Source organism: Astyanax mexicanus, chromosome 15 (genome assembly GCF_023375975.1).
Source record: "Astyanax mexicanus isolate ESR-SI-001 chromosome 15, AstMex3_surface, whole genome shotgun sequence".
In the NCBI taxonomy this organism is placed as follows: Eukaryota; Metazoa; Chordata; class Actinopteri; order Characiformes; family Acestrorhamphidae; genus Astyanax; species Astyanax mexicanus.
Window position 1 is genome coordinate 30718904 of NC_064422.1, and position 19655 is coordinate 30738558.

General features: G+C 37.9%; 1 protein-coding gene across 1 annotated transcript in view; it reads left to right on the forward strand.

Annotated features, from left to right (window-relative positions):
- bms1 (BMS1 ribosome biogenesis factor) overlaps positions 1–18206 on the forward strand; it is a 31396-nt gene extending 13190 nt beyond the window's left edge. The window contains exons 12-23 of the mRNA XM_049464357.1: positions 139–296; positions 484–565; positions 663–733; positions 870–1064; positions 1971–2159; positions 2399–2579; positions 4211–4269; positions 4414–4536; positions 8020–8167; positions 10044–10219; positions 10654–10815; positions 12147–18206. Of these exons, the coding sequence (XP_049320314.1) occupies positions 139–296; positions 484–565; positions 663–733; positions 870–1064; positions 1971–2159; positions 2399–2579; positions 4211–4269; positions 4414–4536; positions 8020–8167; positions 10044–10219; positions 10654–10815; positions 12147–12374 (1772 nt within the window). The 3' untranslated portion in view covers positions 12375–18206. The remainder of the gene's footprint in view (positions 1–138; positions 297–483; positions 566–662; positions 734–869; positions 1065–1970; positions 2160–2398; positions 2580–4210; positions 4270–4413; positions 4537–8019; positions 8168–10043; positions 10220–10653; positions 10816–12146) is intronic.
- The last annotated feature ends 1449 nt before the right edge of the window (positions 18207–19655 follow it).

Sequence of the window (19655 nt, forward strand, 5' to 3'; positions counted from 1 at the left end):
AAAGTGGTTATCGTGCAAGCCTATTTATTAGAATTTTAAAGTAGATTTTCTTAAAAAAATGAATGAATGAAGCTCTTTTGGTGTGTTTAGACCATTTGGACTAAAAGCTATTGTATCTGTTATTTGTCTATTTCTCAGTGGTGGAGGAGGAAGAGGATGCACAGAACAAGGATGATGAGGAGCTGGGTGGTCTGTTCCGAGTTACCCGACCTGAGAAGAATAAGAAAGTCAGAGCAGATGCTGTAGACTGCTCACGCTTCCATCCAGACGCCGGGCACGACTGGGAAGACGAGGAGGTGATTAACATGGCTTACCTTATATATTATATTATTATATTATATAGCTTAACATGCATTAAGCTGCACATATCATTTTTTTTTAATACACGAAAATGAATAGATCTAGAGTCATTCGGTTGTTTGTGAAGTTCTGCACGTGTATGTGTGTGTGTGTATATATGCAATAATAGCATTGTGTTTTCAGATGCTGACCTCTATAAGGGACTGCTTTGTCACCGGGAAATGGGAGGGAGACAAAGATGCTGCTACTCTACTTAAAGAGGATGGTAAGAACATTTTAATTGCCTGGTTTTAAATAAGCCTAACTATTTGTTAGGCTTCTACTGTTCGGCTATTTGTTTATTTCTACAATTTGCGTTACAGATGAGGTTTATGGAGACTTTGAAGACTTGGAAACTGGAGAGGTCCACAAAGCGATGGGAGATGAAGCTGAGGTGAGGATTAACTAGACAAACACTTAAATCCTTCTCAAGCAAACTGGTTTTGTGTTTTTTGTTTCTTATGTTAGTCTGCATATTTGCTGGTGTTGCATATTTAATTGCATATGTTTGTATTTTTTCCAATATACAGGAGGATGATGATGATGAAGATGAAGAAAAGGAGGAAGAAGAGGCCGTCGTAGTGAAATTTGATGATGACGAAGCTAAAAAGAACAAGCGTCTGGAGAGGAAGAAGAGACTGAAGGAGAGATTTGATGCAGAATATGATGATGCTGATGCTACATACTTTGATGATCTCAAGGAGGAGATGCAGAAACAGGCTGAGGTCAGAGGTCACATGGTTAAAATTATGTAGAAGTTTTTGCTTCAATAACAGCTTCAAAACCTCTTGTTCAGCTACAGCAGAGTTGCATTGTGCAGTAGCAGTAATGCTGCATAACATACTTGTGTTTAATCAGTCTACACACTCTTTATATGCCAGTTTTGTGTCTTAGCCTGTCAGCAAATTCACATGTTGAGTTGTCAACTTGGGGAAGCTCAAAGTGGAATTTGTATTTATTGATAAAATTCTTCAAACATCGTATTGTAGCAAGCAGAGTCAGATAAAAAAAAAATTAGTTAAAGTCTGTCTATGGGAGGGCTTGCTTATTTTTCTCTTTGTGAGGTTGTCATCAGAAGGTATTGTTACTAAATCCATGTCTAAACAGAAACTGATTGTGGATACAAGATAAAACAGTTTAAAAAGCATTATTTATTGAAACCAACAAAGGAAAATATCTGACTTAAGCATGAATGTTTAGAAATGAATTTAGTAACATTTTAGTACATTATTTGAACCGTCTCATAATGAGAAAAAGACATTACCAGCCACAATGGAAAGCCTGGTGGATGGTAATGATATGCGAACTTGCATTTAATGCAGGAGGTCCCACACTCATATACCATAGACCAGTGCAGTGTTCTGTACCTTCTTACCGAAAAATAAATAAATAAAAATAGGCCATAATAGTGTTTTTTCTATCTTTTTTTCTTATGACAGGTGGCATAGATTCAGCAGATTCAGATGTTTTAAATTTGTCATTAGCTTTAAGTTTTAAAAAGTACGGTATGTTTTATTTTTATTAATGGTATGAAATATGTTGGTTAAACAGTAGTTACTAAATTTGTGTGGTGTGGTAAATTATGCTGTTAATAGATTTTAAAACCAAGCTGTCTTTCTCTATGTCTGCAGCTGAACAGGGCTGAGTTTGAGGACATGGATGATGAGGCTCGGATTCAGTACGAGGGGTTCAGGCCTGGCATGTATGTGCGTCTGGAGATTCCTGGCCTGCCGTGTGAATTTGTCACAAACTTTGACCCTCACTATCCCATCATTCTCGGTGCTTTGGGAGCCAGTGAAGGCAATATTGGCTATCTGCAGGTAAGCTTCAGAACCAGACAGACATCTCTGCTATTCTTACCCTCACTGCTCTTACGTTCCCTGATTCAGTATATTTATGGCACTTTTAAGTTGGAGAGCATCAGCTGAATGGTCCTTCAGTGAAGCACTTGATGGAGAATGAGCTCTGCTGCTGAAACAAAATATAGCCTTCTTGGGTAATTATTTCATGCTGCCTGTTTCTGACTGTTTTCCTCTCCTTCTGTATCCCTTGACAACAGATGCGATTGAAGAAACATCGCTGGTTTAACCGTATTCTAAAAACCCGGGATCCGCTCATCCTGTCTTTGGGCTGGAGACGTTTCCAGACCATTCCGCTCTACCATATTGAGGACCATAATGGCCGCCACCGCCTACTTAAATACACTCCTGAACACATGCACTGTGGTGCTTCTATCTGGGGTAAGCATTAAAATGCAGACATACATAATATCTTTTCATGTGGGGGTTCTTCTTTACCTGCCATTACACCACTAAATCCTGAGGATTTAATTTCAAACATTTCATAAACAGCTTTCATGTTTGATAAGGAACATAATTACAATTATGAAAAGCATAATTGTAATAGAAAATGTTTAACAAATATTTAAGTAAGTATGATAATGTCAAAATATAATAAATAAAACCATAACATTGGCTCTTTCCAGAACTTCATTTTAAAATCAGTATTTTGCTAAATACAAATTAATCAGTTTATGTCCTCCAAACCTTTAGTTTTATGTTTGTCTAGTTTTTACATCTATTTTCAATATTTTTTTTTAAACATGCAGAATTTGGGTTAATTCCTGTTACTGATCTGAAATTACATACGTATAAGGGCTTAATGGAAGATTTTGTTTCTACAAAATATTATATTGTCTACTTTAGTCCAAAAATGTTACCCACTTTGGGGTGGAAGCAAATGTATTTATAGGATGTGACAATATTTGGAACATTCTTCCAGGTTAAAGGTTATTTTAGCACCTTTTGCACACAGTCAGTACATTAAAGGCAGTACATTGTTCAGCATCACTTATTATGCTTGGAACCTATCACTTTACTATCTGCAATTTGTCTGTTTTCCAGCTAAAAGCTCTATGGGGCTAGGATAGTAACTTAGCCATAGCATTTGTTTGTTTACCAGAAGACTGGCTACCTCTCTCTTTCTCTTTCTCTCTCTCTCACACTAAGTGTGTCCAGTACTAACAAAAAGACAGTGTGTTTGCAGGTTTTTGTTCCAGAAATGTGGTATCACACCTCAATAATTTTTAAAAGACTGAACAAATGATGAAAAAGATGATATAAAGCTTTCTTCAGCTTGTTTTAAGCAAACTCCTTTAGCCACGCTGGCCCTTTGTTGATGGTACTGGACACTCCTGTTCTGGACTGTCACATTGTGTTCAGAGGCTTTTATTTGATGTCTGTACCATTGTTTTAGTGAGATATTGGCTTGAGCACCTTCACAGCTCACAGTAAAGGTCACAGGACTGTTCTTTTATTCTCAGTGCTATCTATAGCAGTGGTCTCCCCACCTGTTCATGGAGGCCTGTATTCCAGCATATTTTAGTGTCTTCAACTAAGGAGTTAAGACTGGTGTGTTGTTATTTAAAGAGCCGTCAAGGAAAACATAGAAATCCTAAATTAGTCCTAAATTATTCTTAATTTTCTTAAAGCAGGATGTTTATTATAATATGTGCTAAATTGTTTAGTAGGTGTTGTGATATTAAACCTTTTTTCCTTTTTAAATACTTTTTTTGTTGTTGAAACAAACGTTATGCAATCGTTTTTTTTTTCCTTCAAGAAATAACATAGTTCTCTGTACGTCTTCACTTGGTTCTGCTTCTAAATCTGATTTCTTACTTCTCGCTACGATTTGATGGAAACAAGCTGCCAATACTTTTTGACTTTATCGCTTGCCAAACAGGCATGAAGCTGATAAAAACCTAGCAGCAGTAAACTGTTCCCAGATTTCGGCCCAATTAATTTTTTTCTCATCAGCATTTCTCACCTCTTTTTTTCCCCCCCTCTCTTTCTTGCTATGCTCTCTCTCTTAGGGCCTATCACACCTCAGGGGACAGGCTTCCTGGCGGTTCAGACTGTTGCAGGGACTCAGGTAGGAGCTTTAGTACTGAGATTGATAAAGTACAAAAGTAGCAGCAGAAGTTCAAGCCAGGATTCTGGTTTTGATAGCTGCTGTGGTTTCCTCTCCCACCCTCATCTCTGCTCCTCTGAATCCATTTCTCTTCGCTTCCCGCAGGCAAATTTTCGCATCGCAGCCACCGGAGTCGTCCTGGACTTGGACAAATCCGTGACCGTCGTAAAGAAACTGAAGCTAATCGGATACCCTTATAAGATTTATAAGAACACCTGCTTTGTCCAGGTAGGTGGTGCTGCTGCAGAGTCAGCTGCTTTTCTATATCTGTGGCTGCGCCGCTCAAAGTGGAGCGAAGTCGAGTGAAAATCTGTTCCTGAAATGTCAGCAGCTTTCCAGTCTTGAAGGAGTTGTCATCTCAAGCTGCATTGCATCTTTTGGAAAGCGCTGCTTAGCACTGTAAAGGCAGATCCTACAGCAGGGAATTGGGTTTCAGACACAGTGGAATGCCATCTGTGTGTGACCACAGGCTCTCTGAGGATGTAATTAAGAATGTTTTCATTGGGGGGACAACACAGGCTGCACTTTTGTCCGATATTGAATAGAATTGTTAAAGCCTATTGAGAGACCAGAACTTCATCCTGGCCTTTTTATCCTGTGTGGCTGATATACATATAAATCCAGCTGCCTTATGAACTTTAGGTAGAAAGATGCTAGCCTTGGCCTGTCTAATTGTAAATATTATAAGAAAAAGGTGAGAAAAGGCTATGACCAAGGGATATAAATAAATACTATTCCTGTTTAATTTTTTTTTGTATTTTTAATAGTACAGAGGTTTGAGGAAACATTAAATGACTTATACGTAGGGAATCATTGGAAATTGTGTTCTTATTTTATGTTTCTTTGTCTATTAGAATGATGAATACTTTATTTTTTTGTAGTGTCTTGAATACACTACAGCAGGGGTCACCAACCTTTTTGAACCTGAGAGCTACTTCTTGGGTACCAATTAATGCGAAGGGCTACCAGTTTGATACACACTCGTGAAATTACAAATTTTCTCAATTTACCTTTAATTATATGTTATTATTAATAATTAATGACCTTCATCTATGTGAAGACACAGATATCAATAGGCAACACTATTATTATAAATCTCTGCAAGTGTTTACTTTTTATATTATATTTTAATATAATATTACATATTATATTACATTATATTGTATAATAATATATAAACTATAGGCTATCTCTAAGCTAATATTAATGTAATATAATCTAAAATTACATCAATGCAACTGTGATTTAAAAAAAAAAGAATAGCAACAAAAATGCTATTTTTAGACCAGGCCTGCGGGCTACTCATAAGGTCCTTGCGGGCTACCTGGTGCCCGCGGGCACCATGTTGGTGACCCCTGCACTACAGTGTTTGCTAATTAGTTTTTAGTCTTAGTCTTTTGAATTTGATTGCACTAATCCTGATGCTTTTTCACGGACATGTCAAAGGTTAAGGCAGAGAAGGTAGTATCATGTTCCATTGAACTTGATGCACACTGTACTAACGTGCACTATACGTGTGTTGGGCCTCCTGCGTTGTATATATGAGTCGCCTGTATGTTCACACAGACAGTTATAGACAGATGCCTCCAGTCACTAATATTACCACCCACTGTGGGTGGTAATGGCCTATATGATATATTCCCAGTACACAGGTGTCCCTGTGGATTGAGGAATGACCAATCCATCTGGCACCGAATATCAGACCTCACTCAAACTTTGATAATTCACATCGCCTTGCCAGGAGCACGTTGCCCAGTGTTTAGCCTTACTCACAAGATGACACCTCACAACCACCTTCTACAGGTGTGAATTTTCCCAAGCTGTCCCCTGAGATAACATTATCAGGACATACAGCTATCCGATGACTTTTGGCATAGCTATGTATACCACAGCCCTTTACACAGTACTTTAGAGAGTGAAGAACATTTTGAGAGTATGTGTTTGTGTAAGGATAAAACAGATTCCAATGCATATCAAACAATCAAATTTTAAACATTGTATCAATTTTGAAAACCTTATTTCTAATACATGCCTCTGCATCTCCACACTGTCAGTAGTGAAATGCACAAAGAATACGACGAGCTAATGTTATGTATGCACTCGCATATCCTCAAATGAGTGTGTTTTTGTGTTGCGTGGTGCAGCAGCAGGCAAGCTTCTGTTAGAGAGCTTCTCTTTATCTGAGTAAAAAGTGTAGAAGGATTCTGAGAGAGAACTGATCTGTAGATTAGTTTGCGTGAAGTATGATTTTGAAGAAGCAGAGCTACAGCTTTAAACACAAGTTCTGTTCTAGCTCAGTGATCCCCAGACATACCAATAACAAGCCTGCAGATGGAGGTGCTTCTGAATGCGGAATTTCTTCACTTTGGCTGGCTGTTATTGGGTTTACTCAGATAATAAGAAATGTAGAATAGATTTAAAGGAATTTAGAGAAACATTCTGCCTGTTTATTTCATTTTTATTGTATATATTTTTATTGTGTATATTTAATATTATCTGGCCTTGGGGACTTAATTATAAACTCTAAAATTGTGGATTAACAACATAACAAATAATGCTAACTGAGCTGATTTTAATCGCTCTGCCTGTACTTTACCCCATCGCATTGTAGTGACCAGAACTGTAACACTGTGTCAAAGGGCACCAAGTAGGGCAATAAATCAGCGTTAATTTGACAGCCCTAATACACATATAGCTCTGGAAAAAGAGCTGAGACCACTTCAGTTTCTGAATCAGTTTTTCTGATTTTGGTATTTATAGGTTTATGTTTGAGTAAAATGAACATTGTTGTTTTATTCTATAGATTACAGACAACATTTCTCCCAAATTCTAAATAAAAATATTGTCATTTAGAGCATTTATTTGCAGAAAATGAGAAACGGCTTAAATAACAAAAAAGATGCAGAGCTTTTTTAGACTTCAAATAATGAAAAGAAAACAAATTCATATTCATAAAGTTTAAGGAGTTCAGAAATCAATATTTGGTGGAATAACCCTGGTTTTAAATGCAGTATTCATGCGTCTTGACATGTTCTCCTCCACCAGTCTTACACACTGCTTTTGGATAATTTTATGCCACTCCTGGTGCAAAAATTCAAGCAGTTTAGCTTGATTTGATGGCTCGTGATCATCCATCTTCCTCTGAATTATGTTCCAGAGGTTTTCAATTTGGTAAAATCAAAGGAACTCATCATTTTAAGGCGCTTTTACAGAACAGTATGCAGTCCTTTTATATATATTTGTACTTCTGCATTGCTTGAAAATGTTCAAAATGTTCCAAAATGACTATTTTTCTTTCTCCTGTAAATTTGTCATTTAGAGATAAAAGGGTTCCTCTCAGGGTAATCTCTTTTTAGTAACTATGTGTACAACAAGTTCTACTACCCACTTGCAGCTTTTTTTCAACATGTGTGTGAGGGGTTGTAGGTGATTCCCAGATAAGAATTCAAATCCAGAAGCTTGAAGAATTTATTCTTCTGCTACATTCAAAGGATCTTACAAGACAGGCTTCAATGATGTAACAGCCAAGAAATCTGTCTCTGCTGCCTTTACTTCACCTGGCTTTAAGACCAGTCTGCTGTCTTGCAGATGCTTTAATACAAATAAAATGAGACCTTATGAAACAAAAGAAGCATCTTAAATAATACCGTGATAAAAAAAGGTTTGTTTTTGATGTGTTCAAACCATCTTTGTCTTCTACTCTTCCCTTAGGGAATGTTTAACACAGTGCTAGAGGTTGCCAAATTTGAGGGTGCCTCCCTCCGGACGGTCAGCGGGATCAAAGGCCAGATAAAAAAAGCTCTGCGCACTCCGCCGGGGGCTTACCGTGCCACGTTCGAGGACAGGGTCCTCATGAGTGGTGAGTTCTATCTGCTTGATAATGAATGGCTGTGTGTGTTAGGCTAGGTATTCGTGTGGTTTGTGTCACCTTAGAGATATTTTTCACTGCAGGGCCTTTTTTTTTGTGGATCTGCATATAACTGTGTCATGAAAGCCTCAGGGTGTGCCGTGGGGACTGGTATTTGTCTTCCAAAGTCACTAGGATAGCTTGTGGAAGTAATGGCTCCCAAAAGAGCCATTCAGCACAAAATGGTGGGAAATTATTACCACTTGTGATGCCTCTCTTTGAGGAACAGAGCGAACAGAAAACTGTATCAGCACAGTCTTACTACAGCACTATGTGTTTGCTTTGGGTCTGTAACTCATATCACCATCACACCATCTATCATCATCATCATCATCACCATCATCATATCCTTCTCTGTGTTCTTATGATGGTGTTAAAATATGCCAAATGTTCTCTAATACACATTGAAACTATTCAACCACATCTTACCTTGACGACCTAGACAAGTCATTCTATGAATGGTGTACCATTTCTACATTGAACCTTTTTTCACCAGATCTATAAAATCCCTATTAATAATATCCTTTTTGTGCAGAGGTAGCAACCAAATTCCCAATAAAACATGATGTGGTGATTTGTGATTGAGTTTACCCAAAAATGACAGAAGTTCTTTATATGGTCTTTATAAGTTCATGATCTAGCACTCATAGCAGTCTATTCTCTATCTAATTTGCTTGATTTCAAGATTTGGTGAAGCTTGATGGACCCTGTATAGCATGAAATAACAGCAAACAATGTAAAAAAGAAGAAAAAAGTCCTTCCACTTTGTAATGTCATTTAAACAAAAAAAAATCTATTATTTAACAAGAACTATACAAATAGCCACAGTTTCATAGAATGGGTCAGATGTTTAAATTACAATTAAATTAATTGTAAAATTCAGTCCTTCCTTAGTTACTGTTGATATCTCAGGCTACCTGGTATTATATGTAACACGTGTGCTAACCGAGTAAACATTTAACTAATAATAAACTAGCCTAATGTGGAAGTTTGGTAATAATTGATAGTAATAATTACAGTGCAGTTTTCTGTAGGTGGGCGGGATCTTTCTCTTAGTTATTTCTCAATCCAAATCTGTCCAGGATGAGATTTAAAAAAAAAAAAACACCATCTACCTCACCAACCAAACACATTAGCACAACTCCTCCACAGTAGCACTTTTTACCCGCTTGACTGAGGAAGAAGAGTTTAGAGACATTCATTATTTGCTGAGAGTCGTGATATTTGTTTTGCAGGCAGTCAGTTTGAATAATTTGTATGAAATCACTACCAGACGACTTTCAGATTGTCACTATGTAAATAAGAGTGGCATGGTTTCCATTTATTTCCAGAAGCAGTTTTTTATTTTTTTTATAATCACATAATTTATACGCACTTTTCAGTTAATTTTAGTTATTTAAACACGTTTAATACTGTTAGTAACCATCCACTTGTGACAACAATATTACATACCACGTGTGGACGTTTATGTAAGTGATGTTTTGTATGTCGGGTACTTCTAAATCAGCCAGTAATTTTGTATTCTCCTTATGTTTGTGTTTAAGAGCTTTGGTCTTGCAAGTAAATTGGTTATTAGGCGGCCTCAAATTTCTGGTTTACAAAAATGAAAGGAAAACGGTTTGCAAAACAGTGTTCCATATCTCCAGTAATTGGAAATCAGCACTTTTGGAAGAAAATGTTTTGTTTACCCATTTAACTTTCTGCATTTAGCGCTACTCTTGTGTAACTGTTGCTGACACAGTGACTTGTTTGTGGATGACTGGACAGCTAATGCATCTAATTAGATTTGGCTTTTTACTAAAATTGTGTTTCTAATTTACCTGTGCAGATATTGTATTCCTGCGTTCCTGGTACCCTGTGACTGTTCCTCAGCTGTATAATCCAGTGACGTCTCTGCTGTTGCCGGTTGGTCAGAAGGACACATGGACTGGAATGAGGACAGTGGGACAACTCAAACACGACTTGGGAATAAGAAACCATCCCAACGTCGACTCTCTCTACAAAGTAAGTATTAAGCCCTTTTCTAAAATAATATAAGAGTGGAGCTGAGCAATATGACTATTTTATCATATCGTTATTTAATTTGTGGTGAATTATACATATATTGTGGATTTTATTAGTGCTTAAAAACACACTGGCCAGCAACTGCACATTTCATTACAGAAAGTGTTATTAGTCCTGTTTAATTGGTAGAAGTGCAGTGCACACTCTGAATTAAAATCACTGTTGGATTTAATTAACTGTAGTATTAATTAGTGTTTTTTTAACAAGCTGCCTCTAATAATGCCCTTTTTATGTATGTTAAAATATGATGCTATTTTTTTTTTAAATATTAAGATGCAATCTTTTCCTTATAGCCAAGTCATATCATTGGGTCATTTGATTCATCACTATTAGGAAAGGCAGGATCAAATATGCTCTGTCCTTGTTCCTTACAGCCTGTGGAGAGGCAAAAGAGACACTTCAATCCCCTGCACATCCCCAAAGAACTGCAGAAAGCCCTGCCCTTCAAGAACAAACCGAAATTCCATGAGGCCAAGGGCAAAACCCCTCGAGACCTCCAGAGACCTGCTATAATCCGGGAACCCCACGAGAAAAAGGTGAGGAACAGACACTGACCATGTATCCTGCCCTGAACGCAGGCTTTATGCACCACTAACTGAATTTAATACTATTTTCCTGTCATTTCGAACGTGTTCTAATACCTATCATTAGACTAAAGTTAATCCACCGAGGATGCCTCCAGAGCACCGGCTTTCTAAATATCACATTTCTTTAATCCTTGTCCCTGGCAAATAGCGCAGACAGCTTGCTGGCCAATTCCTGAATCAATCCCCATGAAATCTCTCAAACAATCCCTGTTCTTAAACGGAACAGGGTAGTGCGTGTAGTATTTTCAGCTGCTGGATGTTGTATTTATTTTTTATTTATTGTGGTCTGTCATATTTGTGTACTATTTAAATAGGACACCAACATATTTCCAGCATGTTTAACCTTTCACCTACATTTAAAATTAAATGAGTCTCTTTTTTTTTAATCACAGCATAGAAAGAGTTTTAGTCGTAAGTTCTATGTGAGTGATGAATTTTATTCCATTTTGGAAGTGAACAGGTATTCTGTAGGCATTTAATGGGCCAGTATTGGTTTCCAAACTTCTAACCAAAAGTCATTAAGTGATTTTATGTGTCTTAACTTTTTATACTCTCCTGGTTTGGTATTGAATGCATGTTCATTTTAATTATGATATTAAAATGAAAAAAATATAATAGCCAGAGAAATGCTGCCAAAAACCCCACAATAGATATCTGTGCCTACATTCTTATTAAAAACTAATTACATTACATTACATTCATTTGCTAATTCATGTAATGTGCACTGTTATGAACATCAGTCAGTAATAGATGCTGTAAAATTGTATATTGAAAAATCATATCACTATTATTATTGAATCATTTTAATACTGTAAATGTTTTGAGTACTTTGGCTCTTTTTAGTCTTTTAGCTTTTATAGAGATGTTAGATAGTTACGATATTTACAGCATTTTAGATAATTACTGAATTATTATTAAATTATATGTATTTATAACAGTATCTCCATACACACAGAGCAGACTGCGACAGATGAAGATGTCTTATTCCAGACTCAAGGCAAAAAAATATTTCACAAGCATTTAACTGGCACGAAATGCAAAAAATATAACCATCTTAATAATATTAATTATTAACATTTTTTTATGTTTTCAAAGAAAGAGTACTTGCATCATTATAATGTCATATTATTTGTATTTCAGTGTCAGAAAGTGTCCTTTAAAATGACAGTAATATCATTTATCTGAACTAGTTCTGGGGCAGCATATCATACAAACATATATATAGTATCTTGACAGGTCTATGCATAATAGCCTTATGTAACTCTTTCTCTGTCCACCAGGTGGCAGAGTTGCTCACTGCTCTGAGCACAGTTTATAACTACAAGAACAAGAAGGCCCATGTGGAGCAGCGTGAAAAGCACAAGGATTTCCTGAAGCAGAAGGAGAAGCAGGAGGAGGAGAAGCAAAGGAGGCTGAAGGAAGAGAGAAAGAAGGTGTACCGTGCCATGGGACAAAAGGAGAAGAAGAAGCTAAAGTCTAGCCTGAAGGGAGCTTCTAAAAATGAATGAGCATGTGTGGAACAGACACTCTACCCGGTGCTGATAGACTAAAGCTACAGACCCACCGGGTCCTGCTATGCTCCATGTTGAGCTGTTTGATGAGAGTCAGCGACTCAGACCTCATGCTGGCTGTTCTCCCTGCTGAGGCTCCAGTGTGTGGATTTGTAAAGTCATATGAGATGTGAAGCTGGCACTTTGTATGTCTTTAAAACTGCTACCTCCTCATGAGCAAACCCCGCCTCCCCCTGTGTCTCTATCAATTAAGGCCAATTTATACTTCTGCATCGAATCAACACGCTGTCTATGGTGTAGCCTCGGGAAGCGCACATAGCCCTACAGTTTAAAATACGAAGGCAGGAACGTGTGGGCAGCCCAGCGAACCAATCACAGCTACTGTTACAATTATGGGGAGATTCACATCAAGCTATGGTGTAGGCTATGATGTAAGGTCCGTGGCTACTCATCGGGTATGCGTAGGCTATGGCGTAGGTTTGACGCAGAGGTATAAATTGGCCTTTAGGCATGCTATTCGTAAGACTGAGGAGATTCTGGATGAGCTCTAGTTTGTGGAGGGGTGTACAGACTTCTTGGTGTTCGTATTCCTACCTACTGTACCAGCAGGAAGCCACGTGAACAGAGCATAATGTTGGTTTTAATAAAATCTGTATTTTGTTTTCTGACAAAACCAAAAGAAGTAATCTTTTGAAGATCCACAGAGGGCGAGATAAAAGGAAAGGCGAGTTCTTTTCAGCTGCTAATGTGGCCTTGTAGATACGTTTGCATTTGTCAGAGGAATGAGGGAGTTTTTACATCAATAACCATCGCTAATCACTAGGACAAATAGAGGTTTAAAAATTGCAGCTGCTAGCTGTTGACTCAGATCTGTAGGAGTAGCTGCAGCAGTCACTGGATTATCTCTGGTCTTTCAGGGCATTGTCTTTACAAACATGTCTGGAAGCATGTTTACGCACTTTCAGAAAATCTCTCCTTAAAAGATTTTGTAAATACTCCAGTCAGAATATTTTGACCCCATACTTAGTTCTCCATTTTCATTGTCTCTTTTATCAGCCCCACTATCTATATAGAAACAAGTTGTAATTCAATAATTACAGACTGTAGTCCTTTTGTTTTTCTGCATACTTTTATTATCTTCCATTTGCACTGGTAGAAATAACTACCATATTGCAGGTATTATTTGGGTGGAGGTCATTCTCAGCACAGAACAAGTGATGTTGTCGTGGTGGTGATGTATTATTGTGTGTTCTGCTAATATGAGTGGATCAGATACAGAAGTGCTGCTTTTTTTTTTTTTTTTTGAGAGAGAGAAGTCATTTTGCTAAAAAAAAAAGAATTTAGTGAAACTTTTGTTCTACCCCCATTGCCTGATTAGCCAACAAAAGAAAATAGACAGATAAACGAGTGAACCAGGGAAAAGCCCTTAGACTGACCTCAACCCGTACATTAGGATTCATGGCCTCGCCCACCTTGGCTTGCAACTGCCCCCTGCAGAGCATCACAGTGCTGTTAGCCAATCAAGGGTGACGTGTTTGCATATCATGTAGTGCTGGGCGGTAAAACAATATCGATATTTATCGCGATATATTTTTTCCTCGATAACTATGATAAGCCAGACGATAGGATTTGATAAACTTTATTTTCTATTTCCTGTTTAAGTAGCGCTGCGAACAGGCGCAGCACGCGATCAGGCATAAGTTCTGCTGCGCTACCCTGGAAAACTCACCTCTTAAAAATGTGGCATGCGTCTCGTCCCCAAGATATTTAGAGAGGTGAGCTTGTTCAGATTTCTGAAGGCAGGTAACACTGCTCTGTTTGCTGCTAGGTTAGGTAAACTTGTCTGATACGTCTCCGGTTTAGAGTTAGCGATGTTTAAGGTGTAAAAAGGAATCTGCAATCTGTCATCATTAGCTAAGGTGACTTCACTGCTTTTTACATTCTAATTAACTAAAGGGTAACGCACGTTAGCCGTGTTAATCCACTTTTCGTGTAAATTAATGTTAATTTTAGCATGAATGAGGGGTTAAACCTGTGTGGATGTATAATGACTTTTTAAAAAAACATATTTAGAAGCTGTCTGAGCACCCACCTGGGAAGATGTGGACATCCTAGTGTTTGTCCACAAGGTTCTGAGCCTGCTAGTGAGCTTGGCCATAACTCCCTTATTCTGTCACTTATGACTAAAAAGAAACCTTTAAGTGTAACAGAAAGTGATTTTATTTATATTGTGATACATATCGATATCGGCTGATATGGAAAACTATTTCATGATAAGATTTTTTTTCCGTATCGCCCAGCCCTAATATCATGAATATACAGCTCTGGAAAAAATTAAGAGACCACTTCAGTTCCTGAAAAAGTTTCTCTGATTTTGCTGTTTATAGGTTTATGTTCGAGTAAAATGAACATTGTTGTTTTATTCTATAAATTACAGACATTTCTCCCATGCCATTGCCACTGCCGTGCTGAAAATGATCCACCACAAAATTAATACCTGCTCTCTGGTGGTCCTGAGCATTTACGAACTATGAAAGTATGAAAAGAGGATAATAAAGTATGCAGAGAGCATATGGACTACTTATCTGTAATTAGATTGCTCCTATATGTTAAGCTGTATGATAGATTGTATATGGAATTGCACTGCTTTTTAAGCCTGCTCTCTCTGTAATGATCTTTTTAATGCACAGTTGTTGCTGTACTTTTTTTCTATTGTGTCATTAGTTAATTAACAAGAAAGCTAAAACAGCCTGGCATTAATTCTAGATGTGGCATGTGCATCTGGAGGCTGAAAATGCATAAATTGACCAAAATCACCCCTAGAATATTAAAGTTGAGTGCTTGGCACATTGTTAAAAAGTCAGAATGCTCTGGTTATCTCAGCAACAGAAAACAAACCAGCAGACCTTGAAAGACCACAGCATGTATTGTTCTAAATCATAAGGTGGGGAAAGCTGTTGATTAGGAACAATATTGAAGTTGTAGGCATGTATTCATTAAAGCCTATAGCAGGGCAGCCCAAAGTGTGTAGCCTGTAATTACCAATGAGGATATTTGTTTTGGCCGGCCAGTAAGTTACTTTTGCCCAGGGATTCTTAATCCTGGTCCTGGTGATCTGCCACGCTGTGGAGATTAGCTTCAGCCCTAATATACAGACCAGATCTGGGTAATTAAGGCCTTCAGGTATATTGGGTATCTCTGCAGGGTAATAGATCTCCAGGACCAAAACTAAACACCACTGCGCTAACCTGCTCAAAAAAAGCCTGTACTTTATTTTAGACAACGTTTAAGACTAGATCACTGTGTCTAAGGGCGTTTTTACATCGCAACTATTTGGTCCGGTTAAAATGAACCGGTTCGATTGAGCAGGTGTGAAAACAGAAACGCTCAGGTGCGGATCAAAAGAATCTGATCGAGACCACCAAGAGGAGCGGTTCGCTTGTGGTGAGAATGTAATCCGGTCTCGATCTGACCCAGCTATTACGTATAGTCCATTTATTTGAGCTAAACTGCTGATTAGACACAGTTTAATCTGGTATATTAGCCAGATAATCCTGATTACCCCAGCTATGAACAAACACTGTGTCTACGCACGCACAGTCTGTGCTGCGTTTACTGCTCACAGCTGCGTGACTCAGTTTACTATGTGTACATCTGCGCTGCACGACCAAACACTGTGTTTAAAAGCTCAGTGTTTCAGCGTTCAGTGTTAAAGCACAGATATACGCGCTGGAACACTGAATCTTCTCGCTATATTTACTTCCTTCATTTATTAATATTAACTCCCACGCCAGACAGCTCTGACCAATCAGAGAACACAGCCTGCTCGCGTGTTTTTTTTGGTGCGTTTATGTTTATGCCAGTGTGAAACCAGACCAAACAGAGGGAGAAAACGCTCCAAGTAAACAAACTCATCAACTGATTCGGACCAGAGAAACGAACTACAGGTTTGAAAACCCCCTGAAACACAGTGTCATGTATACAGGGGACATGTCCATGAAAGGCATTACTATCCACACTGAACTGTGCAGTGGTTCGTTATGATTGTGACCAGCAGCATCTGGCTAGAATTGTCCATGCAACCAGATTCTCAACCAACTCTGGTAGAAATCACATGTACATTAAATGCAAGAGACCCCACACACAAATTGACAAGGTAGTTTTGGATACATCAATATGTGTGTGTGAGCTCATTACTGTAGGGCAGAAAAGAGTTTGCTCATAAACAGTCTGTATGATGGTCTTTATTAGAGAAGCTACTTAATAATCTTTAAACTAAATAGTGTAATGACTCACAGGTATTCCAATGTTTGTTTTTGCGCTGTAACTGCTTTCCAAAGCCTAGACGGTAGATGAGAGAGGCTGCATTTCTTATCCACTACATAGCGGGCTCTTTTATTTTTATATGAACTACAGGACACGTCGAATACACCAGAGAAATGTCCCTTATGTTCAGAGTGGTTTTACGGCACATGTGAAGTAATCTTCCTGTCCATTAGTTACCCAGAGTTTGCTTTAAAATGACCTTTTTTAGAAATATAATTAATATTACAATCGGATTGTACAATTCAGTGAATAGGGGACAGTTGTGGACACAGTTTAGGATTTACTTTGCCTAGGAGAGATGCAGAAATTAAAGTGTCCAGGAAGAAAGAGAAAGAAATGGCTCATGATTCAGAACTTCACAGCTCTCTATAAGACGTGTATGGCTGTCTTTCCTGACGTTGACAGCTGCAGAATTCTGAAGAGTTCTTTTCAGATCCAACTTCTAATTTTTTTATAGCAGTAGTATTCACCTTGGAGCAGAACAATGACCTGAAACTTCCTGCTGAAGCAGCTTTGGGGTTTTCCGAGACAGAAAGTGAAATGTTCTTCGCTGGTAAAGTCTCATCACCTAACCTGAACCCGATTAAGTATGCAGTGCACTTACCGAAGACAAGGCTGAGGGCTAAAAAGCTGCTGAAACGAGCAGAGATCGAAAAATGGTTACGCTCCAGATCTGCAAGAGCATCGTCAGAGAAGAGAAGTCAGTGTTTGATGTCTACCTGTCGCAGATTTCAGGCTGTAATTGACTGTGGAGGATTTTCAACCAGGTACTTAACATCATTTTCTTTAAGGAGGTCCATCATGGAGCGTGCACAGTGTAAAAGAGCTGATTCCAACATCATTCAGCCAGTTAATATGCACGTTTTTTTTATGCAAATGGGTTTGCTAATACTGTTTTTGCAGACATTTACAAACATGCTGAAGCAGAAAGTGAGTGGGCCCTTTTATTAAATACGCCTCTTCCTTTCCACGAAAGACTATTTAGTCAGTGATGCCCCGAAGATGATGATGATGATTTCTGTGTGGGTATGTTTGGGCCTAAGGCTTATGTATATGAGCGATTCTGCATATAAAAGTAGGCTTATTTATATTGTATTGGAAGCCTTTATTTAATATTTTTATTGCCTCATTAATTTTTAATGTCATTATCATGCTCATATTCAGGTATGAAGGCAGAGTAAGTGATTTGTCTGGGGTGAGTTTTTACATATCTAAATCTCATAGAAATCTATATAAATCGAAATATTTGATGTCAAAAAAGTTGTTAATTATACAGTCCACATTACTGAAAACTGTTCAGGATGTGTATTGTAGGTAAAGGGCTTGCTTACACAAACGATAGCTACAAAACCACTTATTCTCTGCTTTATTTTATGGCATGTTTGATATGTTTTTCTTTAATGCTACAATGTGCTGCAGTGTGTCATGTTATTCTCTGTATAAGATTTGTTAGTGTACAAGTTATGCTCACCCAGAAATCAATAAAATTCCATTTAAACAAGAGTGTAAACCTGTGCATATGAATGACACGTGCATTTCCTCCAATTTTCTGACTTTGTTTAGGCTTCTTCCTCCACACAGAACTGTTTGAACACTTGATGTACAGTAGCCTGCATTCTTCCGCAAGTCCTTCACTTAGTATCTGAGTTGTGTGGGTTTTTTTTTTTTTTTTTTTTTTTTACACTAGTTTTGCCTTGGCCTGTCAAAAACTTCATTTCTTCTTTTTGAGGTATTCTGTTGTGGATTTGTTTAAGTGTTATCAGATTTTGACAGATTGCCTCCTTCTGAAGTTCAGACGGTTTTCTGAAGTATTTTCTGCTACACTGTGGAGTTAGTTTGAGGCAGTAATAACAAACTGCCAAGCCGAGGATGTGGCAGAACCATCTTGCAGAACCTTGACGTTGTCACCATTGTTTTATGGATGAATTTCATTCTGTTCAGAGGTTTTCTTTGCAGGAAACATGGCGTGGTACATTACAGTTAAAAGCCTAGTGCACTCTGTAAATGCATCCTCAGGCTGGCGCTGGCAGCAGGACTCTGAGGACAAGGTGCTTCCAATTTAGCTTATCTGTCGAGAGCATGCTGTTCCAACAGATTGATCTATGACCGGGTGGGCGTTCCTGCGGTGTTCTCGGCTGTTCTTTGCACTTATGTTATTCTTTAAGAATGCAGCGTCTTTCTTTGATGGCCTACGCTAACTAGGTTTTACTCTTTCTGACAGCTGACTCGTGTTTCCTGATGCTGATTGTGGCAGGAGATAGCTGTAGTTCGCTTGAAGTCAACTTGGAGGCTTCCAGGAGCAAGTGCTTTTCCTGAGGTTATGTCAGTTTAACTTGAGTTAGAATATTCAAACACTCTAAAATGTTGAAGACATCAGTCCTTGAGCAGATGAGGAAGGAGCATCTAATCTTCTCTGTCTAGCTTTCTGATTTTCTTTTATAAAGTGCTTTATGTAATGTACTCTATGAATACCATTATTATAAGAACCTGTGAGAAAGGGGGTTAGTAATAATCCCCTAAAATAATATCACAATATTTCAGGTTACTTTTGCCATAACTATATTCTTGGCAATATGAGGAAAAAACACTGAAGAGAATGCACAATATACAGTAATCAACATCAGATCAGTAATCAGATTGCTGTTATTATGATATGTTCTTAAATCACCATAGTACTGTGTCACAATACAGCTCTGGAAAAAAATAAGAGACCACTATAGTTTCTAAATCAGTTTCTCTGATTGTGCTATTTATAGGTATATGTAAAATGAGTAAAATGAACATTGTTGTTTTATTCTATAAACTATGGACAACATTTCTCCTAAATTCCAAAAAAAAAGTAATTTAGAGCACTTATTTGCAGAAAAAGAGAAATGGCTGAAATAATGCAAAGAAAACATTCATTTTCATGAAGTTTTAGGAGTTCTAACATCAATATTTGGTGGAATAACC